Below are 24,306 nucleotides of genomic sequence, written 5' to 3' on the forward strand. Positions count from 1 at the left end.
CCCACCTCACCACCACAATTGTATAGAGCGACATTAATGTCACGCCTAAAGTAGCTGGACAATGGTGAATGAAGTTGAACCAACCCCTCCCCCATCCTACCCCGAACTGATCTGTTAAGTACATTTGGGAAAACGCTTAATGAGGTACCAAAGTACAATGCAGCCAGAATCATAGCTTTTGAAACAGGTAAAATTCTGTAAATATTGTTTTTGCAATTACCAGTAAAAAGGTGTGTGAACAATACAGTGATCAACCCATACGTTATCATTATGTTACAAAAAATGATCTTTTAGAACACAAAAAAACAGTAGCTAATTTTAAAAAATGAATTATCGGAACCGCATGACCAGTAATTTATATATGTGTACTCTTATATACAGATTGCTCCACCTATTAGATTTCTATTTTCTTGTGGAATGAAATGTTTTATTTATACCAACTCGGATTTGAAAAACTTTCATTATGCTGTAATATTTTAGCATTTATGATAACAATATATTTAATTCTGATTGATTGTAGACAACATATTTTTGTAAAAACGAATAGTGTTAAGCTACTTCATTACATATTGAAGTAATAATTATTATTGATCTGTTTTGACATTTACAATGAAATTTGTAGAAATATACATAGATATATTAAGAGAGTGATTATTTCCCCTAGTTTAATTATGTCAAATAAGGATTACAAAACAAATTGTGTTGCGTTGGTTGTTTTTGGTGGTATTGTTTGTATATTTTTTTAAAGTATTAAATTGTTTTGTTTTGTCGACCTACATTGTGTGTTTTTTTTTTTAATTTCTTCAGAGTACTAATTTTAATTTATTTTACATCATAGCGAAGCAATGACGTACAGTTAGTATATTTTTTCCCCAAAAATTTGACCCCCCCCTCCCCATGAGACGATCCTGGCTACGCCACTGAGTGTAATCGACACTTTCTGTGTGGTTTAATTATATAAGGCTGCGCTCCGGACGAGGGCACTGCCCCCACCCCCACCCCTAATATATGCATGAAAGAAACTCTGCTGGCTTTGTTTTTAAGTTTCAAAACTTTTCGTTTTAAAAATTTGCTTCCATTGCCTTTGTCCATACAAAAACAAATACCAAGAGCATTTGTTTTGAAGTGGATTGTAATGACTGACGAGAAGCCGCGTTGGTTGTTAACAGTCTTTATTATGTACAGACGCCATGTTGCAAAGAGAGGAAGAGAGAGAGCAAGTGGCCAGAGACCACTATATATAGATAACAACATGTAAGGGACATCACTCAAGATAACAATATAAATATAATACTAATACAGAGAGTGAGTTCCCTTGACCTCACAATTATTTCAATCTATTACATCCCTTTACCCTTAGAACACAATAACACATCTCTCAATAGAACAATTGATAGTATCCTAAAATCACCAATTATATTGTAACATGAACATTATGGTAGATTACATCCTTACAAACAATGCACAATATGCCACAACATAATCAAAATACAAAACAATAATGTCAAAGTCTTTTTGACCTTTAGAATCATAGGTCTAACTTATTTGGGACTTTGATTGTCCTGCTTGACCTTCTCAGTGGCTTCTGATTTGGTGACTCAAGATTCTGACCATCTGGATTCTCTATCTCAGGAGGTCTAGGATTTAAATCATTAACTCCAGAATTTACATTTTCTGACTCTAGACAACTTGATTCACTCATATCAACAGAACTTGGTTGTGGAACAACTGAGTTGGTGTGAACTGATCAGACTTGGTGGGATTGACAGATTCACACTTATTATCTGCACAAGTTATTTTTAACTGGTCTGCATGTCTACGGACAATAAGTCCATCATTTGTTTTTACTTTATAAGACACAGGTCCTGTACTTTGAACAATTTGACCTGGAATCCATTTTTCCTTTCTCCCATAATTTCTTAGATACACATTATCATTAACTGCAAATTCTCTTTCAATGGATGATTTGTCATGATTTACTTTTTGTGTATGTTGATGTTGGGAAACAGACCTTTGAACAGTTGGATGTAGTAGGTCAAGATGAGTTTTAATTTTCCTACCACATAGCAATTCACATGGTGCAACACCTGTTGTTATATGAGGAGTTGTGCGGTATTTGGTTAAGAACCTGTTTACTCTTTCTCTAAGAGAAAACTTGTTACCGGTATTCATTTTTACCATAGCGGTTTTGAATATGCCTACCGCTCTTTCAGCTAAACCATTCCCAGCAGGATGATAGGGGGATGTGGTTATATGCTCAATACCATTTGCCACACAAAACAGTTTAAACTCATGAGCTGTGAAACTAGGCCCATTATCTGAAACAATTTGCTCTGGTAATCCATGAGTTGAAAATATTTCCTTAAGTTCTATAATGGTATCATTTGCAGTGATTGTGTTCATGAAAGGTCCTGCGAAATCTATATGTATACGTTTCCATGGTTCAATTGGCCAGTCCCAGTTTTGCAAAGGTGCTGTAGCTGGTTGATTTGAATGTTGTGCACAGCTTGAACAAAGTTTTACATATTTTTCAATATCAGCATCCATATGTGGCCACCAGAACCATGATCTTGCTAGACTCTTCATTTTGGAAGAACCAAGATGAGTATCATGTAAAGTTCTTAAAACTTCTTTTTGTAACATTTTGGGGATAATTACTCTTGACCCCCATAGTATACATCCATCTTCTAGACTTAACTCTGTTTTTCTTATTTTATATGGCTTTAAGTCCTCATTCACTGACTCTTCAGGCCAACCATTCTTACAGTACTCATATACTTTTATTAAGCACTCATCTTTTTGTGTTTCTCTCTTAATATCATTCACATTTATATTGGAGTTATCCATGATAGTGAAGAGAACAAAAACATCTTCTGGTATATAGCTCAGGCTTTGGTTTTTTAAAGGTAATCTACTAAGACTATCTGCACTATTCTCAGATCCAGGTTTGTATTTCAATTCATAATTGTATGCAGTTAGTGTGATAGCCCATCTTTGAATTCTTGGTGAGGCATGCTCAGGTAGGGTTTTGTTTTCTCCAAATAAACCTAGCAATGGTTTATGATCTGTAAAGATGGTGAACTTCCTACCAAACAGAAACTTATGAAATTTCTTAACACCAAAAATGATGCCTAAGCCTTCCCTATCTAACTGAGAATAATTTTTCTCAGCCTGATTCAAAGATCTACTGGCAAAAGCAATGGGTCTGTCACCCTTCTCATCCATGTGGGACAAGACTGCTCCTACACCATCTGGTGAAGCATCACATGTTAATATAAGTCTTTTCCCTGGGTCATAGTGAGTTAGTAAGGTGTCAGCAGACAAAGCCTCTTTTGCTGTGTTAAAAGCAGCTTCTTGTTGTTTACCCCAGTGCCAAGTTGCATTTTTCTGTAGCAGCTTGTACAGTGGTGATAGTTTACCAGACAGATTTCCCATGAACCTTGCATAGTAATTTATCAAGCCCAAAAAAGCTCTTAGTTGTTGGGTATTTTCAGGTTTGGGTGCTTCTTTAATGGCTTTTGTTTTCTCAGGTTGAGGTCTGATGCCTTGTTTGCTTAATATATAACCAAGAAAACTAATTTCTGTCAGCATGAATTGACATTTATCTTTGTTTATCTTTAAACCTTTTTCACCAACAATTTTCAAGACTTTATCTAGTGTTTTAAGATGTTCAGTGTCATTCTTACCAGTTATGTACACATTGTCAAAGTACACACAAACATTTGGAATGTCCTTAAAAATACTGTCCATGACAGCTTGGAAAATTCCAGGGCTAGATGATATGCCAAAACATAGTCTTTCATATTGGTAGAGTCCTTTATGTGTGTTTATTGTCGTATAGACTTTTGAATCTGGATGCAGTTCTAGTTGAGTGTAAGCATGACTAAAGTCTAATTCAGTGAATTTGTCTCCTCCTGCCAAATTCAAAGAAATTTCCTCAATGTTAGGTATAGGGTACCTATTTAGCTCTATTTGCTTATTCAGTGTGGTTTTATAATCTCCACAAATTCTTATAGAACCATCCTTCTTTAACACTGGCACAATGGGTGTCGCCCAATCGGAATAGTCTACCTTCTTTATGATGCCATTAGATTCCAATCTACTTAGCTCATTTTCAATTTTATTCCTCATTGCATAAGGTGGAACTCTAGCTTTGCAGTATCTTGGATTTGTATCTTTAATGCTTAACTTCACTGTTCTATCATTTAGTAATCCAGAGTTACCAAAAACACATTTATTTTCAGATATTACTTTATCTAGTGAGGTAAGACTAGATTCTTTTACATTCTTCAATGAACAAATACTCTCCCAATTTAACTTAAGATCACTTAACCAGTTCCTACCTAGTAATGGCGGTCCATTTCCTTCAACCACAAGAAGAGGAAGTTTAACACTTTGACCATTATAACTTACATGAACCATACACTCTCCTATTACCGGAACATTGTCACCAGTGTATGTTGTTAGACACTTGTGACATGGCTGTAGAGGCACTGATCCTCCTGTGACAGCGTCAAACTCTTTCTTTGTTATGACTGTTAGAGATGCTCCAGTGTCAAGTTGGAAGCTGATGCTCTTACCGTTGATATTAACTTGTACATTGATGGGAGCATGACTTATTGATTTCACAGACAACAGGTTGAAATCCGGCTGCGAATCAGTTTGAGCATTTTCACTGGTAGAGTGGTTCATTGGTTGGGTTAGGTAGTCTTGGTGAGAGTTAACATAGTGCTGCTTTTGATTGCGGTACTGTCTTGACTGGCTAGATTTAGCAACAGACGAAGACTTTGCAAAGCAGGCCTTGGCAATGTGACCTTGCTTACCGCACTTATAACAAGTTGCAGACTTGAACTTGCACCGATGAGATGCATGGGGACCTTTGCATCGATGACATTTTTGATAATTATTACTAGATTTAGATCTAGGATTTGAACGAGCAGGCTGTTTAGCATAAGTTGAAATGCTCTGATGGGGTTGGTGTTTATTGACTAACCTGCTGTTTACTGCATGGATCCCTGAAGGCGTTAGAGATTTCGCCGCATCTGATGACTGCTGGTATGAAGTTGCAAGTTGTATTGCTTTTTCCAATTTTAGATCTGACTCGAGCAGCAACTTTCTTTGAATATCAGGGCTGTTTACACCTGTCACAAACTTTTCACATAGTCTGTCAGACAGCGTATCGCCGAATTCACAAAATCTACTTAAATGACGTAAAGCAGCAACATATTCTGTTATTGACTCGTTTGGTTGACGAGTCCTACTGTCAAATCTAGCTCTACATAAAAACTTTGATGGGGTAGGCGCATGGTGGTCTGTTAGCAATTTGCTCAGCTCGTTAAAGCTCTTGGTATCTGGACTAGCTGGTGCGCATAAGTCCTTTAGTAGCCTAAATTGTTGAGGCCCTATGACTGTTAACAAAACAGCTCTCTTTTTGGCTTCTATCGTCACGTTGTTTGCTTCTAGGTAAAAGCTTAACCTCTCTAGGTAATCTTGAATGATTTCATCATTCGCATCAAATTCTTTTATTTGGCCATACAGCGCCATAATTCTAGAAATAATTAGCTAATAAGCTCTAGCAAACCTCTTTTTTGCGTAAGTAGGTGCTCTTTCTAGTAGATGTTTATCCTTCGTCGCCAAATGACGTGGATTGTAATGACTGACGAGAAGCCGCGTTGGTTGTTAACAGTCTTTATTATGTACAGACGCCATGTTGCAAAGAGAGGAAGAGAGAGAGCAAGTGGCCAGAGACCACTATATATAGATAACAACATGTAAGGGACATCACTCAAGATAACAATATAAATATAATACTAATACAGAGAGTGAGTTCCCTTGACCTCACAATTATTTCAATCTATTACATGTTTGATTTTTTAAATATTTCTCTACTGGATGGTTGTCCCAAGCCATAGGGCCTCTTCTTCGCGCGGGTTCGAACTCGGGACGTTTCGTTTTAGCAGCCATGAGCATTACCGACCCAAACAATCTTACTCTGGTTATATTTTGCAAAACGTAATGTTTATTTCTGATAAAATGTTTTATTCCGATGATATTTTTGTCATCTCTACCCACCCACGGGACCCCCCCCCCCCCTCCTCACTTCCTTAGGCTGCGAGCAGTTGGTCTAACGCCACAGACGGCAATGCTGGACTGTCAAGAAGCTCCACCATAAGGTACGCTATTTTAAAACTTTAATTCTAATGAGTTCTTTCAAACAAAACTGTATGAACACTGTATAAACATGCATGGCAGTGGTCGTGATTTTTAAACCCAACTCAACAGTAAACTACACTCGGCAGATTTACTTATAACTAGCGACCCCGTCCCCGCACTTTGCTGCTGTCTAAAAAGAAAAGCTTACTCAATACTTAAAGTGAAATTTCACCAATCGTGCATTTTTAGACGCAAGACCTTGTTTTCTAGAACTGAGTTATTTAAATGTAAGCAAATCAGGCGCTTTATTTTTTGCACTCGATTCGAGTTAGTGAACTATTACAGTAGCCTATCACATCCAAAGCGTGTCGCACTCTTTAAAACGAATGTAAGGGCCATAGTGCTCACGGGGGAGCCCAAGACGTCTACCGGGGCGCCGTCCTGCAAATTTTTTTTCCCCCGCAAACAAAAACTCCTCACAAGTATTATCAACAACTTCAGAGGCGATCGAATGAATAATATCTCGAATAGTATGCATCCTTTAATTAGTATATATATATATATATATATATATATATATATATATATATATATATATATATATATATATATATATATATATATATATATATATAATTCATTCATTCAATTAATTAATTAATTTATTTATTAATTTATTTATACATAATATTGACAAGTTAAAGGAGTTTATAGGTATAGATTATGTCAAATAAACGAGTCAAAATATGAGGGTTAATGACCTCCATAACACACGTATTATAACTTTTGCTTGAGCATTGGATTAGTAGTTAATCACATCCTTTGATTAGTGCCAATGGTTCCATGACAAATGATCTCAGGACAAATGATCTCAGACAAAATATCTCAGACAAAATATCTCACGGACAAATGATCTCAGGACAAATGATCTCAGGACAAATGATCTCAAGGACAAATGATCTCAAGGACAAAAGATACCAGGACAAAATATATCAGGACAAATGATATCATGGACAAATGATCTCAGACAAAATATCTCAGACAAAATATCTCACAGCAAAATGTTGATAGTATGTACAATGATTTTAGTTTATTTGAACTTTTTTTTAAAATTGACTGTCAATATGGTTTTATTTACTTTCTTTACGCATAATAATTGTGAATAAAATGAATTTGTTAAACTTAACAAACCATCAAAAGATTTATTTAACTTAATCTTTGTAATGGCCTTTGATTTGAAAAAAATAAAAATTAAAACAAACTTTCTCTTTTAGCCTGAAAGGTATGATAAATGATAATGTATAAAACAAAATAACGGAAGCTATACAACAATAATGTTTAAAACATGCGAAATATCTTTCAAAAATGTTAATGGGTCTCTAGGTTCGTAACGTAAAATTATTGTTTTTATTGCATGATCGACACAAACATAACGTTTATGTTTCTTTGCTGACAGTACATCGTTATGATCACACCTCTCCAATACTATGTGATCATGTATTGTGTGAACTCTTGCTCGACATGTTCTAACTCCGCGATGACCGCTGTTTGTCTTAAATAAGCATTTGTCACCTGATCACTAAGGTGTGATCGACGCATAACTATTGAATTTAGCTATTAGTTGTATTGTTCATGGAGGGCGGATGTCTTTCCCTTAAGGCATGTCTCTACCATCAAAGTGGGCTGCCACCTTGATACGAAGGTGTTTCTCTATTGTTATTTCATCCTCTAGTTTCGTTCACCTGACATGGTTGGATTGTCTCATGTTTGGCAAGCCCGCCTTCGCTGTCTATCGAACAATTTCTTTAATCTTCTATAGTAATAATCCTAATTTTAAAATGCAATATACAATTTAAAAGTGCAATATGATAAATTTATACGGCAAACATTTCTTACAATTATCATATGGGCCTATAAACAATATTAAACATATTAAACAAAACCATACAACAGTTAATAAAAATTGTTCAGATCAACTAAAGTCACCCAATACACTATTAAAATTTAGGTGTGAGTTTTGTCTGAGATCAATTGTCCGTGGTATCATTTGTCCTGATATATTTTGTCCTGGTATCTTTTTTCCTGGTATCTTTTGTCCGTGAGATCATTTGTCCTTGAGATCATTTGTCCTGAGATCATTTGTCCTGAGATCATTTGTCAGTGAGATATTTTGTCTGAGATAATTTGTCTGAGATCATTTGTCCTGTCACCGTGCCAATTAGTGGCCAAAACTGAACGGTTTTATTTTTTCAAGTATACACCGGTTCAATACAAGCATTTGAACAGACTGATTAAGACAGATCTAGTTTTTAACTCAATGTTTGTCTTCTATTTAAAAAAACCATCAAGCACCAAGTCAGCGATCCTGCCAGCGCCTCCAACGACGGCACACTCGCAGACCCCAGTATCGTTCAATCCGCCAGAGCCGAAGGAGAGGTTGAGTCTGACGATCAGGTCAATATACCGCCAGTACCCCCCGTACCCCCCAGCACCAATAATAATCATTAAAAAAGTTTTTAAAAAGCCACGTTTTCTGATTGAACTAAAAAGTAGAAAATAAATACTATACATCACAATAATGCAAGCGATCACTCTACTATAAGCGATGAAAAACGTGGGGCGCCGAAGTAAAAGTTATATTACTATTGATTAGATAATACTATTGACTTTTATTAGGGAGCTTGTAGAGAGTCAACAGTATTAGAAACTGTAAGAAAATCACGGCGCCCCACGTTTTTGATCGCTTATAGTAGAGTGATCGCTTGCATTATTGTGATGTATAGTATTTATTTTCTACTTTTTAGTTCAATCAGAAAACGTGTTTTTTTTTTAAACTTTTTTAATGATTATTATTTTCTACTTTTTAGTCTTTGTCTGTTTGTTTGCATTAAAATCTTGCTATCGATTTTATCTTTTCACTTTTTTTGGGGTAAACGAAGACAACTCGTAAAAAGACAACTCGTAAAAAACACGTTGTGTGAATACGTTACTGACTAGAACACATAGATTTGAACCCGTGTCGAGTGGGATAGCAATCGTGTACCCAACCACTCGACCATATCGTCTCCCCCATACTGGCCACCAGTTGTTACCACCGCGTGAACACTACTCAGTAAAAAGAGGGAAAGTACCGAACCTCGTTTTCATCAAATTACAGTTACTGGGTTATGTCCCCTTTTCCCCACGTTTACTACAATTATATAGCGGTCTAAAATGCTCAATAAAATGTTTCCATGGATCAATTTAGTAATAATAACAATTGAATATTCTATTGTCATCCAAAACAAAGCTTCCCTGAAAATTTCAGCGCGCTAGCTAACTGGAAAGTTCCAGAAATTTCGATCGCAAGATTTGATTGGAGAACCGGACGCGAAAGCAAGTTAAAGAAAACGTGGGAAAAAAGCAGTGCAAGCGATGTAAACCGAGTCGTGTATCTTATCAAGCCTTTGATACGTGAACAAAAAATTACCAAAGTAGAGAAACCGAAGCTGAAATCTATGAAATACTTGAAAAAAGGTTGGTTTTGTTAAACGCTGAAGCAGCTATATTATCTCAGTTAGATTATTTCAGCTAGATTATCTCAGCTAGATTATCTCAGCTAGCTTAGGTTTGCTTTTTTTTCTGCGCGTTAATGTTTGTGTTTATGTTTTCGTTTATAATTGCGTTTGCGTTGTTTCCGTTTATGTTTCCGTTTGCGTTATTGTTGAAGTCTATGTTTGCGTTTAAGTTTGTGTTTACTTTCGCGTTTAAGTTTGTTTAATTTTTTTTATAAGTTTGTGTTTATGTTTATGTTTATGTTAGTGTTTGCATTTATTTTTTGCATTATTATTTGTGTTTGCGTTTATGTGTGCGTTTAGGTAGGCCTATGTGTTTAAGATTGTGTTTGTGTTTGCGTGTATGCTTATGTTTGCGTTTATTTCATGGTTTATGTTTCCGTCTAAGATTGCGTTTATGTTTAAGTTTGCTTTAATGCTTATGTTTGCGTTTGTGTTTGTGATTATATTTTCACAAACGATCCATTTATATATTGACCGTTTAATACATTTTTTATAAATTCCCAAACACCGGGGAGCGCAGGGTATATGCTGTGTAACGCGCACATAAGTCACGGTCTTTTGCAAATATCTTTTACCTCAATTGCCAGTGGAGGGCCTGGCAAGTACGGCCATATATATATATATATATATATATATATATATATATATATATATATATATATATATATATATATATATATATATATGTTACCGAGTCTATTTGCTTGTAGTGCCAAATGTTACCGATTTCACTGCTGACAGAGCCAAGTGTTACCGAGTGTATTTACTCGTGCTACCTTTGACCAGCACACAACATCGACCACAATATAGATACTCGGAAATGCAGGTTTACATTGATCTCTTTATTACATGAATCAATAGAAATGCTCCACATAAAAATGCATCAATGTTCCACAAGAATACAATGAACCAACTGACCCCCACTGTCCTCACTAGTCCTCACATAACAGAATGCACGTGTCCATAATTCCTATCCTCACAACTAACCACACGTCTACACAGTTCAGTCTCCTACTTGATACTGCCCGGTTCTCAACTGTCGCCTTCCTATTTTATCTCCTCGTATTCGTAATCGTATTCGTAATCGTATTCGTAATCGATTCTAATCGTTGCATCAGAATATTAATTGCGCAGCTCTGTCGTACAGTCCGATTATTAGACCACCTGCACTGTTGCGTCAGCCCAGTTTGGCCTTGGTCATGTCAAAGTTGACAGACTGTAATGCGTTCTTATCAATAGTATGGTAACTACCCTAGTTACATATATATATATATATATATATATATATATATATATATATATATATATATATATATATATATGTATATATATGTGTGTGTGTGTGTGTGTGTCTGTGTGTGTGTGTATGTATGTGTGTGTGTGTATGTGTGACAATTGTAACGATAGAGTGTAGGGCCAAGTCAACTATGACCCATCTTTATAGACGTTGAAGCTGAGTGTTTGCATGTAACATTTTGTAGCATGATTGTAGCATCCAACATTTTGTACCATAATTGTTGCATCTAACAGTTTGTACCATAACTGTTGCATCCAACATTTTGTACCATGATTGTAGCATCCAACATTTTGTACCATAATTGTTGCATCCAACATTTTGTACCATAATTGTTGCATCCAACATTTTGTACCATAATTGTTGCATCCAACATTTTGTACCATAATTGTTGCATCCAACATTTTGTACCATAATTGTTGCATCCAACATTTTGTACCATAATTGTAGCATCCAACATTTCCTGACAGATCAAACACGTGCGTGTGTGGCCAATGCGTCCATGCTATTCCGACGTGACTTGGCTATTCATAGAGTGGTTGGCGGGACCATCAGTAAGTACGGCTCCCACCCCTGGCAGGTCGGCATGTGGAAACATGTGGGTGGGGACCGCTACGCCCGACACTGTGGGGGTGCCATTATAAGCGAGTATTGGTTTCTCACGGCCGCACATTGCATTGAGTGAGTATTCAATTTCTCCTGCAGGCCTACTGCTCTGAATCACCTACTGTTCATAATGACTAACTCACTGTTATAACTCATTATTTCAACTATGTGATCATGGGGATTTAGGTAGACAAATACGGTTAGCTTTTATATCATGCGGCTCTTTCAGTATCTAAAATATAAAAGTAAACATCGAATCATGCAGTGCTTTAAAAATTGCATCGCATTGTATTATTTTCAGTAAGTAAGTAGAGTTTGTTTATATAACGACTTAACCCTTTGAGCCCTGGCCTCCCTGGCCTAATTTCTCCTATTTCCTGAGCTCCCAGGGCCAAACCAATTTTCACTTATCTACTTCTAACTTTGCCTATAACTTTTGAACTGTTTGAGATAATCAAGCCACATTTGGTATCAAGACTCAGGATCAAACAACCATGCAGAACGATTCTGAAATTCTTTATTTTTTTTACAATATATGAACAGAACAATGTATATAAAACGAACACATAATTATTGTTTTGATAGAACATAGAAGAAACCAATTTACATTTAGTAATTGTTTTGTTATTATTGATACCTGGCCATACTAGTTTATCGCCAGAAGTCCACTTTTGTGTGATAACTTTCAAAGCAGTTATCACTGCCGGACCCGGTGCAAAGAAAAATTTCGCATGTTTTGCACCATTTAACAGTTGTTTTTTTTAGTTTCGACAAGTCTTTGTCCTTGGCACCACGTGCATCAGAACGTACTTGAACAGTTTTCATTGTCATTGTCAATTTCAATGTCACTGTATTCAGTCTCAAATTCAACGTCACTATCATCACAATTTAGATCAGCAATATTATCTTCTTCATCAGAATCAATAAGTAGTTGTATTGTCTGAGATGAAGTCATTCTACTTCTTTTATTGATATTTCGATCTTTTGCTTCATCTTTTGCACCAACTTTATGTGCTGAAGTCGATGGCTGTGGCTCAGTTTTTCGTTTCGGCGGCATTGCTACGAAATGTAAACACTTTCACTTTTCCTAAAATCTAATTTTAGAATCTTAATCCCGCACTAAAAAGACATATGCGAAGTTTTAGTCAGTCTTCCGCTAATTATATTTAATTAGACAGTATACCGACCGCTAGGAATATGACGCTAGATCATCGGGCCGGAAAATCGGCTTTTCGGACATATATGCCTAATGTTGAAGCCGGTTTACCGGCCCGGCGGGCTCAAAGGGTTAAATTTATTGTATAGTTGCTACAGTTTTTACACTTTCGCATAACGTGAAGTAAATTATTTGTTGGAATAATATAATTAGCATGGATTGATAAAGAACAATATTGTAGGTAAACACGGATATTTTAAATACTGACTTTTTTATACAGTGAACGTACTGTTCACTAATTATTATTAATCAATAACAGTTTAGAAGCCACTCCTAAATGTCCCGTATGTTTACTTTTATCTTTCGGTTTGCGGACAAGCTGGGGTTTTTATAGTCGTTCACTAAATTGAATCAGGCGCGTCCGCCGGCGCCCGGGCAGGGTTAGATTTTGCGCGATGGGCTATACTGTGAGCGCTGTGGGTTTGTGTGTTGCTTTGCATTGTGTTTGTTTTCTTTCGTGTGAAAAATGACTTTTCTGTGAACAATAGAATATAAAAGAAAAAAAGATTACCTCAAACCAACCTACGTGGAACAACTTTGAATAATCTCTCTCTCTCTCTCTCTCTCTCTCTCTATATATATATATATATATATATATATATATATATATATATATATATATATATATATATATATATATATATATATAATTTTCTACGTGGGGACCATGCGAGACACCACCACGTAACGCTAAGCCGTTCCTACCCCGCTCTCTAAGCATATCGCTACCACCTCACCCCACCAGTCTGGTGAGCTATGGTTCACCTCGAAGTTTTACAATCGTAAAGCTGGGTCAAATCAGTGACGGCTATTAGGGGCAGATAATTAAGTTTTTAAACGATTTTAAACAAAGGGGAAATAATAAAAAGTTCTGTTTGATTTTTTCCCATTTCGACTGTAAACTGTAGTCTCTGACAGCTGCTTTCAAGGGGGCATGCGGGGAGGGAGGGTGAGGATAGTCGTCCTTCACGAGCTAATGATAGTGCTTTAAAGCAAAATATTTTCATTTGCAACATTGGTAGTGTCGAAGTGGAAAATAAAACAACTAAATAGCGGCGTATGCTTACGGCGCGAGTCAGCTAGTTAATTAATATTAAAATACTAGATCTAGCACGTTGATTAGCAAAAGGTCAATTAGTTGAGCGAGATGCTGTCTAATCGTTTACCGATACACAAGCATTGCCGTATTGTTTTATGAAAATCTATATATATATAATTCTCTTCTGGGATCAGTTAGAAAACAAGCTGCAAGCGCGCCTTTGCAGTCCCCTCTTCCTCTCTATCAATACCACCCCCACCCCCACATGATCTGGTGAGCGGTGTTCACTCTGTTTACATGTTACAATCATAGAGACGGGTTTGGTGACGGCTATTAGGGGCAGATAATTTAGTTTGAAACGATTTTAAACTTAGAGGAGGTAACTAAGAGGAGGCTGCTTTCACGTGGGGGGGGAAGGGGGTTTAGTGTTTTTAAGCAAATATTTTCAGTGGCAGCATTGGTACTGTCGAATTCACAAATTATAAATTACTGAAAAGTAGAAAAAAAAAACAACTAAATAGCGGCGTATGATACGCAGCGGGTCGGCTCGTAAAAGATATTAGGCTAAAATGGCGAAACGTACAGGAGGATAATATTCCACAACAAAATCCATTTCGTGAGGAGTACAGATCAAGGATGCCCCTGTTGCACTCAAAATATTACAACAACAGTGCCTTTAAAATCCTGATTATTTTTAACCTTTCGTTTCATATTGTATCAATTTTGCTACAAAGTGAAATAACCCTCAATGAATCTACACACATGTTAAAATCTGAGTTTTAGTATACCTTACTCTAGCTTGATCACTTTTGTGCCAATTCATAAAGAGGTAGTGAACTCTCCTAAACGTTCTCGAATATTCTTATGTAACACAAGATTTGTAATCAATTTTAAATACTTAAAAGAATTGCTAACGATGTGTGTATAACAGTGCGGAACATTAGTACTTTATAAATAAAACATTTTATTTTTATTTTCAAAGAGTTAATTTATCATCTAATTAAGTAACATTTTATGTAAAAATACATTGTCTTCAAGTCTTGACCGACGTGGAAAGTTTAAATAACTCAGTTCGGTAGAAGTTTTCGAAATTTTGCTCGCAATTTTCCGACGATGACAGACAAAAGATAAAGGAATCAATTTAAAAATAAATTCATTAGGTTTTTTTAGAAATCGGAAATAGCATAAAGTACTAGTTTCGGTCAACGGAAATACTCAAAATTTCCTAGAAAACAAAAAATATTTTACTTATATGTGAAATTTCGTTGATCTGTATGAAACAGTATTCCAGTTAAAGACTTTTGAAAAAGCAAAAGTAGAATATGGGCCACGTCCGGTTACCGGAAATCGCCGATTAAATAATACAGAACTACAAATTTGATGCAATTCTTATCTGAAATTTCATCAACCTAGCTGTAACGGTACTCAAGTTATGGTGTTCACATACATACACAGACACACATACATAGACATATGGACAAAATTGCAAAACTATGTTTTTCCGACTAAGGCAGGTGTAAAACATCGCGATTTGTGAATCGTATACGAGAAAGTAATAAACCGGGAGTGATCTCCCCTAAACTTTCTCGAATATTCTTATATAAAACAACAGGGGATGGAACTCCATTTTAAATACTTAAAGTTTTTAAAATAGAATAGAATCTCATTGAAAAAAGAATTGCACGCCAAGTGAACGCCAAATGAAATGTGCATAATAGTGCGCAATATTATTAGTACTTTATAAATTTACATGCGTTTTTTTGAGAAATCGGAAATAGCGTAAATTAGTACTTCCGGTCAACGGAAATTACTCAAAATTTGACAGAAAGTAGAAAATTAGATCTTTTACTTACATGTGAAATTACATTTATCTATCTGAAATAGTACTTAAGTTATAGGCTTTTGAAAAATTCAAAGTAGAAAAAGTACCACTTCCGGTTATCGGAAATCGCTCAAAAATTGATACGGATCTACGATTTTGATAAACTACTTATATATGAAATTTCACCAACCTAGCTGTAACGGTACTCAAGTTATCGTGTTTACACACACACACAGACATACGGACAATATTGCAAAATTATGTTTTTCCGTATCAGTGAGGTGTAAAACATCGAGATTTGTAAAAATCTCAAATTATTTTTGCACGATTACAAGACTTTCTCTATACTTCGTATATACGAGAAAGTAAAAATGTAAAGCATGTTTCACTTCCTTTCTTAGTAATGTAGCCGGTGAGCAAAGAAGTTCAGGCATTTTTTCATTGATTGCATGGGTTAACCTATAATGCTGCTTGTCTAACCGGTAGGAGGTGATGACAGCATTGTTTGCACGAGTTTGATATCTTGAAACAAAAATTGAAATAAGCTTGTGATTCAAACATAAAACAGTGGCTTTTATAGTACAACCAACAATTGCGGTGTAAAGAGAAATTTCTTTTATAGTACAACCAACAATTGCGGTGTAAAGAGAAATTTCTTTTATAGTAAAACCAACAATTGCGGTGTAAAGAGAAATTTCTTTTATAGTACAACCAACAATTGCGGTGTAAAGAGAAATTTCTTTTATAGTACAACCAACAATTGCGGTGTAAAGAGAAATTTCTTTTATAGTACAACCAACAATTGCGGTGTAAAGAGAAATTTCTTTTATAGTACAACCAACAATTGCGGTGTAAAGAGAAATTTCTTTTATAGTACAACCAACAATTGCGGTGTAAAGAGAAATTTCTTTTATAGTACAACCAACAATTGCGGTGTAAAGAGAAATTTCTTTTATAGTAAAACCAACAATTGCGGTGTAAAGAGAAATTTCTTTTATAGTACAACCAACAATTGCGGTGTAAAGAGAAATTTCTTTTATAGTAAAACCAACAATTGCGGTGTAAAGAGAAATTTCTTTTATAGTAAAACCAACAATTGCGGTGTAAAGAGAAATTTCTTTTATAGTAAAACCAACAATTGCGGTGTAAAGAGAAATTTCTTTTATAGTACAACCAACAATTGCGGTGTAAAGAGAAATTTCTTTTATAGTACAACCAACAATTGCGGTGTAAAGAGAAATTTCTTTTATAGTACAACCAACAATTGCGGTGTAAAGAGAAATTTCTTTTATAGTACAACCAACAATTGCGGTGTAAAGAGAAATTTCTTTTATAGTACAACCAACAATTGCGGTGTAAAGAGAAATTTCTTTTATAGTACAACCAACAATTGCGGTGTAAAGAGAAATTTCTTTTATAGTACAACCAACAATTGCGGTGTAAAGAGAAATTTCTTTTATAGTACAACCAACAATTGCGGTGTAAAGAGAAATTTCTTTTATAGTACAACCAACAATTGCGGTGTAAAGAGAAATTTCTTTTATAGTACAACCAACAATTGCGGTGTAAAGAGAAATTTCTTTTATAGTACAACCAACAATTGCGGTGTAAAGAGAAATTTCTTTTATAGTACAACCAACAATTGCGGTGTAAAGAGAAATTTCTTTTATAGTACAACCAACAATTGCGGTGTAAAGAGAAATTTCTTTTATAGTACAACCAACAATTGCGGTGTAAAGAGAAATTTCTTTTATAGTACAACCAACAATTGCGGTGTAAAGAGAAATTTCTTTTATAGTACAACCAACAATTGCGGTGTAAAGAGAAATTTCTTTTATAGTACAACCAACAATTGCGGTGTAAAGAGAAATTTCTTTTATAGTACAACCAACAATTGCGGTGTAAAGAGAAATTTCTTTTATAGTACAACCAACAATTGCGGTGTAAAGAGAAATTTCTTTTATAGTACAACCAACAATTGCGGTGTAAAGAGAAATTTCTTTTATAGTACAACCAACAATTGCGGTGTAAAGAGAAATTTCTTTTATAGTACAACCAACAATTGCGGTGTAAAGAGAAATTTCTTTTATAGTACAACCAACAATTGCGGTGTAAAGAGAAATTTCTTTTATAGTACAACCAACAATTGCGGTGAAAAGAGAAATTTCTTTTATAGTACAACCAACAATTGCGGTGTAAAGAGAAATTTCTTTTATAGTACAACCAACAATTGCGGTGTAAAGAGAAATTTCTTTTATAGTACAACCAACAATTGCGGTGTAAAGAGAAATTTCTTTTATAGTACAACCAACAATTGCGGTGTAAAGAGAAATTTCTTTTATAGTACAACCAACAATTGCGGTGTAAAGAGAAATTTCTTTTATAGTACAACCAACAATTGCGGTGTAAAGAGAAATTTCTTTTATAGTACAACCAACAATTGCGGTGTAAAGAGAAATTTCTTTTATAGTACAACCAACAATTGCGGTGTAAAGAGAAATTTCTTTTATAGTACAACCAACAATTGCGGTGTAAAGAGAAATTTCTTTTATAGTACAACCAACAATTGCGGTGTAAAGAGAAATTTCTTTTATAGTACAACCAACAATTGCGGTGTAAAGAGAAATTTCTTTTATAGTACAACCAACAATTGCGGTGTAAAGAGAAATTTCTTTTATAGTACAACCAACAATTGCGGTGTAAAGAGAAATTTCTTTTATAGTACAACCAACAATTGCGGTGTAAAGAGAAATTTCTTTTATAGTACAACCAACAATTGCGGTGTAAAGAGAAATTTCTTTTATAGTACAACCAACAATTGCGGTGTAAAGAGAAATTTCTTTTATAGTACAACCAACAATTGCGGTGTAAAGAGAAATTTCTTTTATAGTACAACCAACAATTGCGGTGTAAAGAGAAATTTCTTTTATAGTACAACCAACAATTGCGGTGTAAAGAGAAATTTCTTTTATAGTACAACCAACAATTGCGGTGTAAAGAGAAATTTCTTTTATAGTACAACCAACAATTGCGGTGTAAAGAGAAATTTCTTTTATAGTACAACCAACAATTGCGGTGTAAAGAGAAATTTCTTTTATAGTACAACCAACAATTGCGGTGTAAAGAGAAATTTCTTTTATAGTACAACCAACAATTGCGGTGTAAAGAGAAATTTCTTTTATAGTACAACCAACAATTGCGGTGTAAAGAGAAATTTCTTTTATAGTACAACCAACAATTGCGGTGTAAAGAGAAATTTCTTTTATAGTACAACCAACAATTGCGGTGTAAAGAGAAATTTCTTTTATAGTACAACCAACAATTGCGGTGTAAAGAGAAATTTCTTTTATAGTACAACCAACAATTGCGGTGTAAAGAGAAATTTCTTTTATAGTACAACCAACAATTGCGGTGTAAAGAGAAATTTCTTTTATAGTACAACCAACAATTGCGGTGTAAAGAGAAATTTCTTTTATAGTACAACCAACAATTGCGGTGTAAAGAGAAATTTCTTTTATAGTACAACCAACAATTGCGGTGTAAAGAGAAATTTCTTTTATAGTAAAACCAACAATTGCGGTGTAAAGAGAAATTTCTTTTATAGTACAACCAACAATTGCGGTGTAAAGAGAAATTTACTATTTTGTTAGAGAAAAATCGGGGGCCACTGACTGCTGCCCATTCAGCCCCCCCCCCCCCCTTTCCACCGAATCCGCCCCTGGACAAATCTCTTTCAGGACCTAATCACAAGCTTATACAGACTAATCTCTTTCAATGTTTAAATGTTTAAATTTGAGCCAATGTTTTCAGCAAAAACTCAAGCTTTAAAATTGTGGTCGGTGACCACGATTATGATAAGAAAGACAAGGCGGAATCCACATTTGAAATAGAGAGAGCTTTTGCACACCAAGATTTCGGAAGTAAGTATCAATCACTGATATTAATCTACGATCAGCAAGTAAATCATTCAATGAAACTGTCGTTCGATCGACTTCACACCCAGTCACTCAGACAGTCAATCACTTAGTCACCCAGACAGTCACACAGAAAGTCAGTCACTCAGACAGTCAATCACTTAGTCACCCAGACAGTCACACAGACAGTCACACAGACAGTCAGTCACTCAGACAGTCAACCTCAACCACTTAGTCACCCAGACAGTAATCCAGACAGTCAGTCGCCCAGACAGTCAGTCACTCAGACAGTCTACGTCGCTGTGGCGGAACTAGAAAAAATGGGCCACCCAGCAACATTTTTTTTGGGCCCCCATATATGTATATATATATATATATATATATATATATATATATATATATATATATATATATATATATATATATATATATATATATATATATATATATATATATATATATATATATATATATATATATATATATATATATATATATATACACACAATACGAACATAGGATACTCATTTCTGGCCTGATCGGGGTTTGAAAAAAAAAATTCAATTAAATCTAATCACAACAACATGTCATGTGTGTCATGTATGTGAGTGCATTGGTCTGTTTTGAAAATCTGTTTTATTATAAGTTTGACTTAATACTTCTAATCAATAAGTCTGTCAAAAGTGTATAAATCATGAAGCTTTCTATAAGTAATGGTTATGTTTATTTTTATGTTTATTTTTGTATTTATATTATTAATTTTAACTACATTTCATTATTATACTATACCATTCTTTAGTACTTACTTAAAAATAAAATAATTGGTTTTTAATTTGATTATTACAAATCTATTAAAAGGAGCTTATGAGCGGCCCTATTAGGCTATTTGAAAAAGGGAAATAATTTATGGAAGTGGTTTGAACGTTTGCCTATCTTTCACTTTCACACTACAGCTCCTGTGTATACTTTTTTTTTTAATTTTTACGTAACAGCATGTCTTAGTTACTATATAATATCACTACTGTATTATATCTGTTATCTGATTGTTATTTACAAAACCACTATCAAGGTGCCAGTGACGAAACTAATATATATATATATATATATATATATATATATATATATATATATATATATATATATATATATATATATATATATATATATATCACGCTATCATTCGTGTATTTATTTGAGACGTTTGCCTTGTTTTCTGGAACAGTGGTTATTAAATGTAAACAATGTCGGCACTTTATTTCTTGGATATTAGTTGTTGGAGCGCTAGTTTGTCTACACTACCACCGATACGAGCCAGCTTAGCTGTTGAAGCGCTAGTTTGTCAACACTACCACCGATTCGAGCCAGCTTTGTTGTTGGAGCGCTAGTTTGTCAACACTACCACCGATTCGAGCCAGCTTTGTTGTTGGAGCGCTAGTTTGTCTACACTACCACCGATACGAGCCAGCTTAGTTGTTGAGGCGCTAGTTTGTCAACACTACCACCGATTCGAGCCAGCTTTGTTGTTGGAGCGCTAGTTTGTCTACACTACCACCGATACGAGCCAGCTTAGTTGTTGAGGCGCTATCTATTCGCTTCTCGTAAGGCTAAGAGCGGGAGGGGAGGTCTGAGAAAGGAACTTAAAAGGAACAACAAAGCACCGATTTGCTTTTATCCATCAGTACCAAATTTGGGATGGTCTCAAAAAGCCGTCTTAATATCTAGCGGCCTCTCGCGCAATTGATGTTTTTTCAAAAGAATTTTGCAGACAACAGCGTGTGTTTGATTGTAATTGTAGGAAAAAGAATATACAAGAGCGTGGGATGGTGTCTATAGAATAAAGATACTCCAACCGCAGCTACAGTATTCTTTTTTCAAAACAACCATCAGGTCAAAAATGCAAGAAAATTAATTTTAACTTAAAAAAAAATGATTATGGGCGGCTGTGGACCCCCTAAACGACCCCCCCCCCCCCCTTCCCGCATTGCGGGGTCTGACGGCACTGTAGTTCCGCCCCTGCTACGTTGACTAACATTGTCCTAGTATATGAAGTAAGGCTGTGTCCACAGACATGAACTTTCTCCCAATATTTTTTTTTTCGTTCTTAAAGGAATTGTTGGAGGGGATTTTTACCAACACATTCATGTGTTACGTATCAGTCACTCAAGCCGTTGACTCCGATTTCATTCAACTTTATCAACAGACTTTGACTACGACTTTATCCTACTTTATCAACAGACTTTGCCTACAACTTTATCCTACTTTATCAACAGACTTTGCCTACAACTTTGTCCTACTTTATCAACAGACTTTGCCTACAACTTTGTCCTACTTTATCAACAGACTTTGCCTACAACTTTGTCCTACTTTATCAACAGACTTTGACTACGACTTTGTCTAACTTTATCAACAGACTTTGATTACGACTTTGCACTTGTCCGCGTGATGCCAGTAGACGGACGTGGATTCCAGTTCAACAAATACGTGTCACCTGTATGTCTACCAAACGTCACTCAGAAATACACGCCCGGACAGAGGTGCTACATCTCAGGGATGGGGGCCAATACATATTTCGGTAAAATTTTAGGAAAATCTTGTTTTTCATTCGGCAAATTAACTCAATGCATGGGTCAAGGGAGAATTTTAAAAAAAAAATTCTAGTCACTGTTTTAAAGGCTGTTAGAAACAAATTACGACGAAAAAAAATGATTTTGGTGATTTTTTTCTGAGCATATCCCCTTAAACAGATTGTTTAAATAGATGTAATTGTTAAACAGATTGTTTAAAAAGATGTAATTGTTAAACAGATTGTTTAAATAGATGTAATTGTTAAACAGATTGTTTAAATAGATGTAATTGTAAAACAGATTGTTTAAATAGATGTAATTGTTAAACAGAGGCAGGTAGCAGTCCCGTCACAACGTTCCCGTGGTACCAACAGGAGGCAGTGGTTCCTCTATTAGACAATAAAAAATGCCAAGAGATTCTCAAACGAGGAAATCACCCAATGAAGTTAACTTCAAGGATGACATGCGCAGGTGACCTGCGCGGTGATATCGATGCGTGTGTGGGTGATAGTGGTGGACCTTTAGTTTGTGAAAACAAAGGTAGGTCTTGTGGTTGTCATCTTTCAATAATAGGTCTTTGATTCTAGTGACCTGTCCACGTCAGCTCATTATTTTGCCCATACAGAAAAGAATTATATGCACAGGCGAAATTGTTTTAATAAGTATCTTAACTAATTGAATGTTGACCTCTTCTTGTCCACGTATTGTCATGTTGACCACTTCTTGTCCAGCTATTGTCATGTTGACCACTTCTTGTCCAGGTATTGTCATGTTGACCTTGTCCAGGTATTGTCATGTTGACCACTTCTTGTCCAGCTATTGTCATGTTGACCATTTCTTGTCCAGATATTGTCATGTTGACCACTTCTTGTCCAGCTATTGTCATATTGACCACTTCTAGTCCAGGTATTGTCATGTTGACCACTTCTTGTCCGGGTATTGTCATGTTGACCACTACTTGTCCAGATATTGTCATGTTGATCACTTCTTGTCCAGCTATTGTCATGTTGACCACTTCTTGTCTAGGTATTGTCATGTTGACCACTTCTTGTCCAGATATTGTCATGTTGACCACTTCTTGTCCAGCTATTCTCATGTTGACCACTTCTTGTCCAGCTATTGTCATGCTGACCTTGTCCAGGTATTGTCATGTTGACCACTTCTTGTCCAGATATTGTCATGTTGACCACTTCTTGTCCAGCTATTCTCATGTTGACCACTTCTTGTCCAGCAATTGTCATGTTGACCACTTCTTGTCCAGATATTGTCATGCTGACCTTGTCCAGCTATTGTCATGTTGACCACTTCTTGTCCAGCTATTGTCATGTTGACCACTTCTTGTCCAGCAATTGTCATGTTGACCACATCTTGTCCAGGTATTGTCATGTTGACCACATCTTGTCCAGATATTGTCATGTTGACCTTGTCCAGCTATTGTCATGTTGACCACTTCTTGTCCAGCTATTGTCATGTTGACCACATCTTGTCCAGATATTGTCATGTTGACCTTGTCCAGCTATTGTCATGTTGACCACTTATTGTCCAGCTATTGTCATGTTGACCACTTCTTGTCCAGCAGATTGTCATGTTGACCACTTCTTGTCCAGGTATTGTCATATTGACCACTTCTTGTCCAGATATTATCATATTGACCACTTCTTGTCCAGCAATTGTCATGTTGACCACTTCTTGTCCAGATATTGTCATGTTGACCACTTCTTGTCCAGGTATTGCTCACATTTTTAAAATATTAATGTTCTCTGGAAGTACACATCACATACTACATTATTCAAAATTTCCTTATAAGGATTGGCTGATATGTCTCAGGTCATTATTTTCTTTAGTCAGTTCCATGTTTGTTTTTTTCATCTTCAATCAGCTAGTGTATTGTGCTGTCCCTTTACAGGTTAGCTTTCCTTGACATAATTTTCCTAGACAAATCCATTTTCCTTATGAAAGCAATATTTACCAAGTCAAAATTCCAAACACATAGTTAAGCTCTGTTAGTTGAATACAACTTTAAACAACAATAAGATCCATTAGCATTACCATATAAAATGTAAAAGAAATACACAACTGTTATGTTCATAAACATCAGTTAACAAAATACAAGGCCCAATAACAAACTAAACATGTGTTAA

The 24,306-nt window shown here is 35.5% G+C and overlaps 1 protein-coding gene across 2 annotated transcripts in view; it reads left to right on the forward strand.

Annotated features, from left to right (window-relative positions):
* LOC131941326 (chymotrypsinogen 2) overlaps window positions 1-24,306 on the forward strand; it is a 28,060-nt gene that overhangs the window by 466 nt on the left and 3,288 nt on the right. Inside the window, exons 2-8 of one of the 2 annotated variants that reach the window (XM_059300536.1) lie at window positions 6,109-6,173; window positions 8,503-8,637; window positions 9,566-9,669; window positions 11,475-11,685; window positions 19,498-19,607; window positions 22,012-22,173; window positions 22,496-22,705. In XM_059300536.1, the coding sequence (XP_059156519.1) occupies window positions 6,109-6,173; window positions 8,503-8,637; window positions 9,566-9,669; window positions 11,475-11,685; window positions 19,498-19,607; window positions 22,012-22,173; window positions 22,496-22,705 (997 nt within the window). Of the gene's footprint in view, window positions 1-6,108; window positions 6,174-8,502; window positions 8,638-9,460; window positions 9,670-11,474; window positions 11,686-19,497; window positions 19,608-22,011; window positions 22,174-22,495; window positions 22,706-24,306 lie in introns of both variants that reach the window. The other variant, XM_059300535.1, reaches the window with a different exon arrangement.

The sequence above is a fragment of the Physella acuta genome, unplaced genomic scaffold, assembly GCF_028476545.2.
Source record: "Physella acuta isolate Inbredline_101_S28 unplaced genomic scaffold, ASM2847654v3 ptg000357l, whole genome shotgun sequence".
NCBI lineage: Eukaryota > Metazoa > Mollusca > Gastropoda > Physidae > Physella > Physella acuta.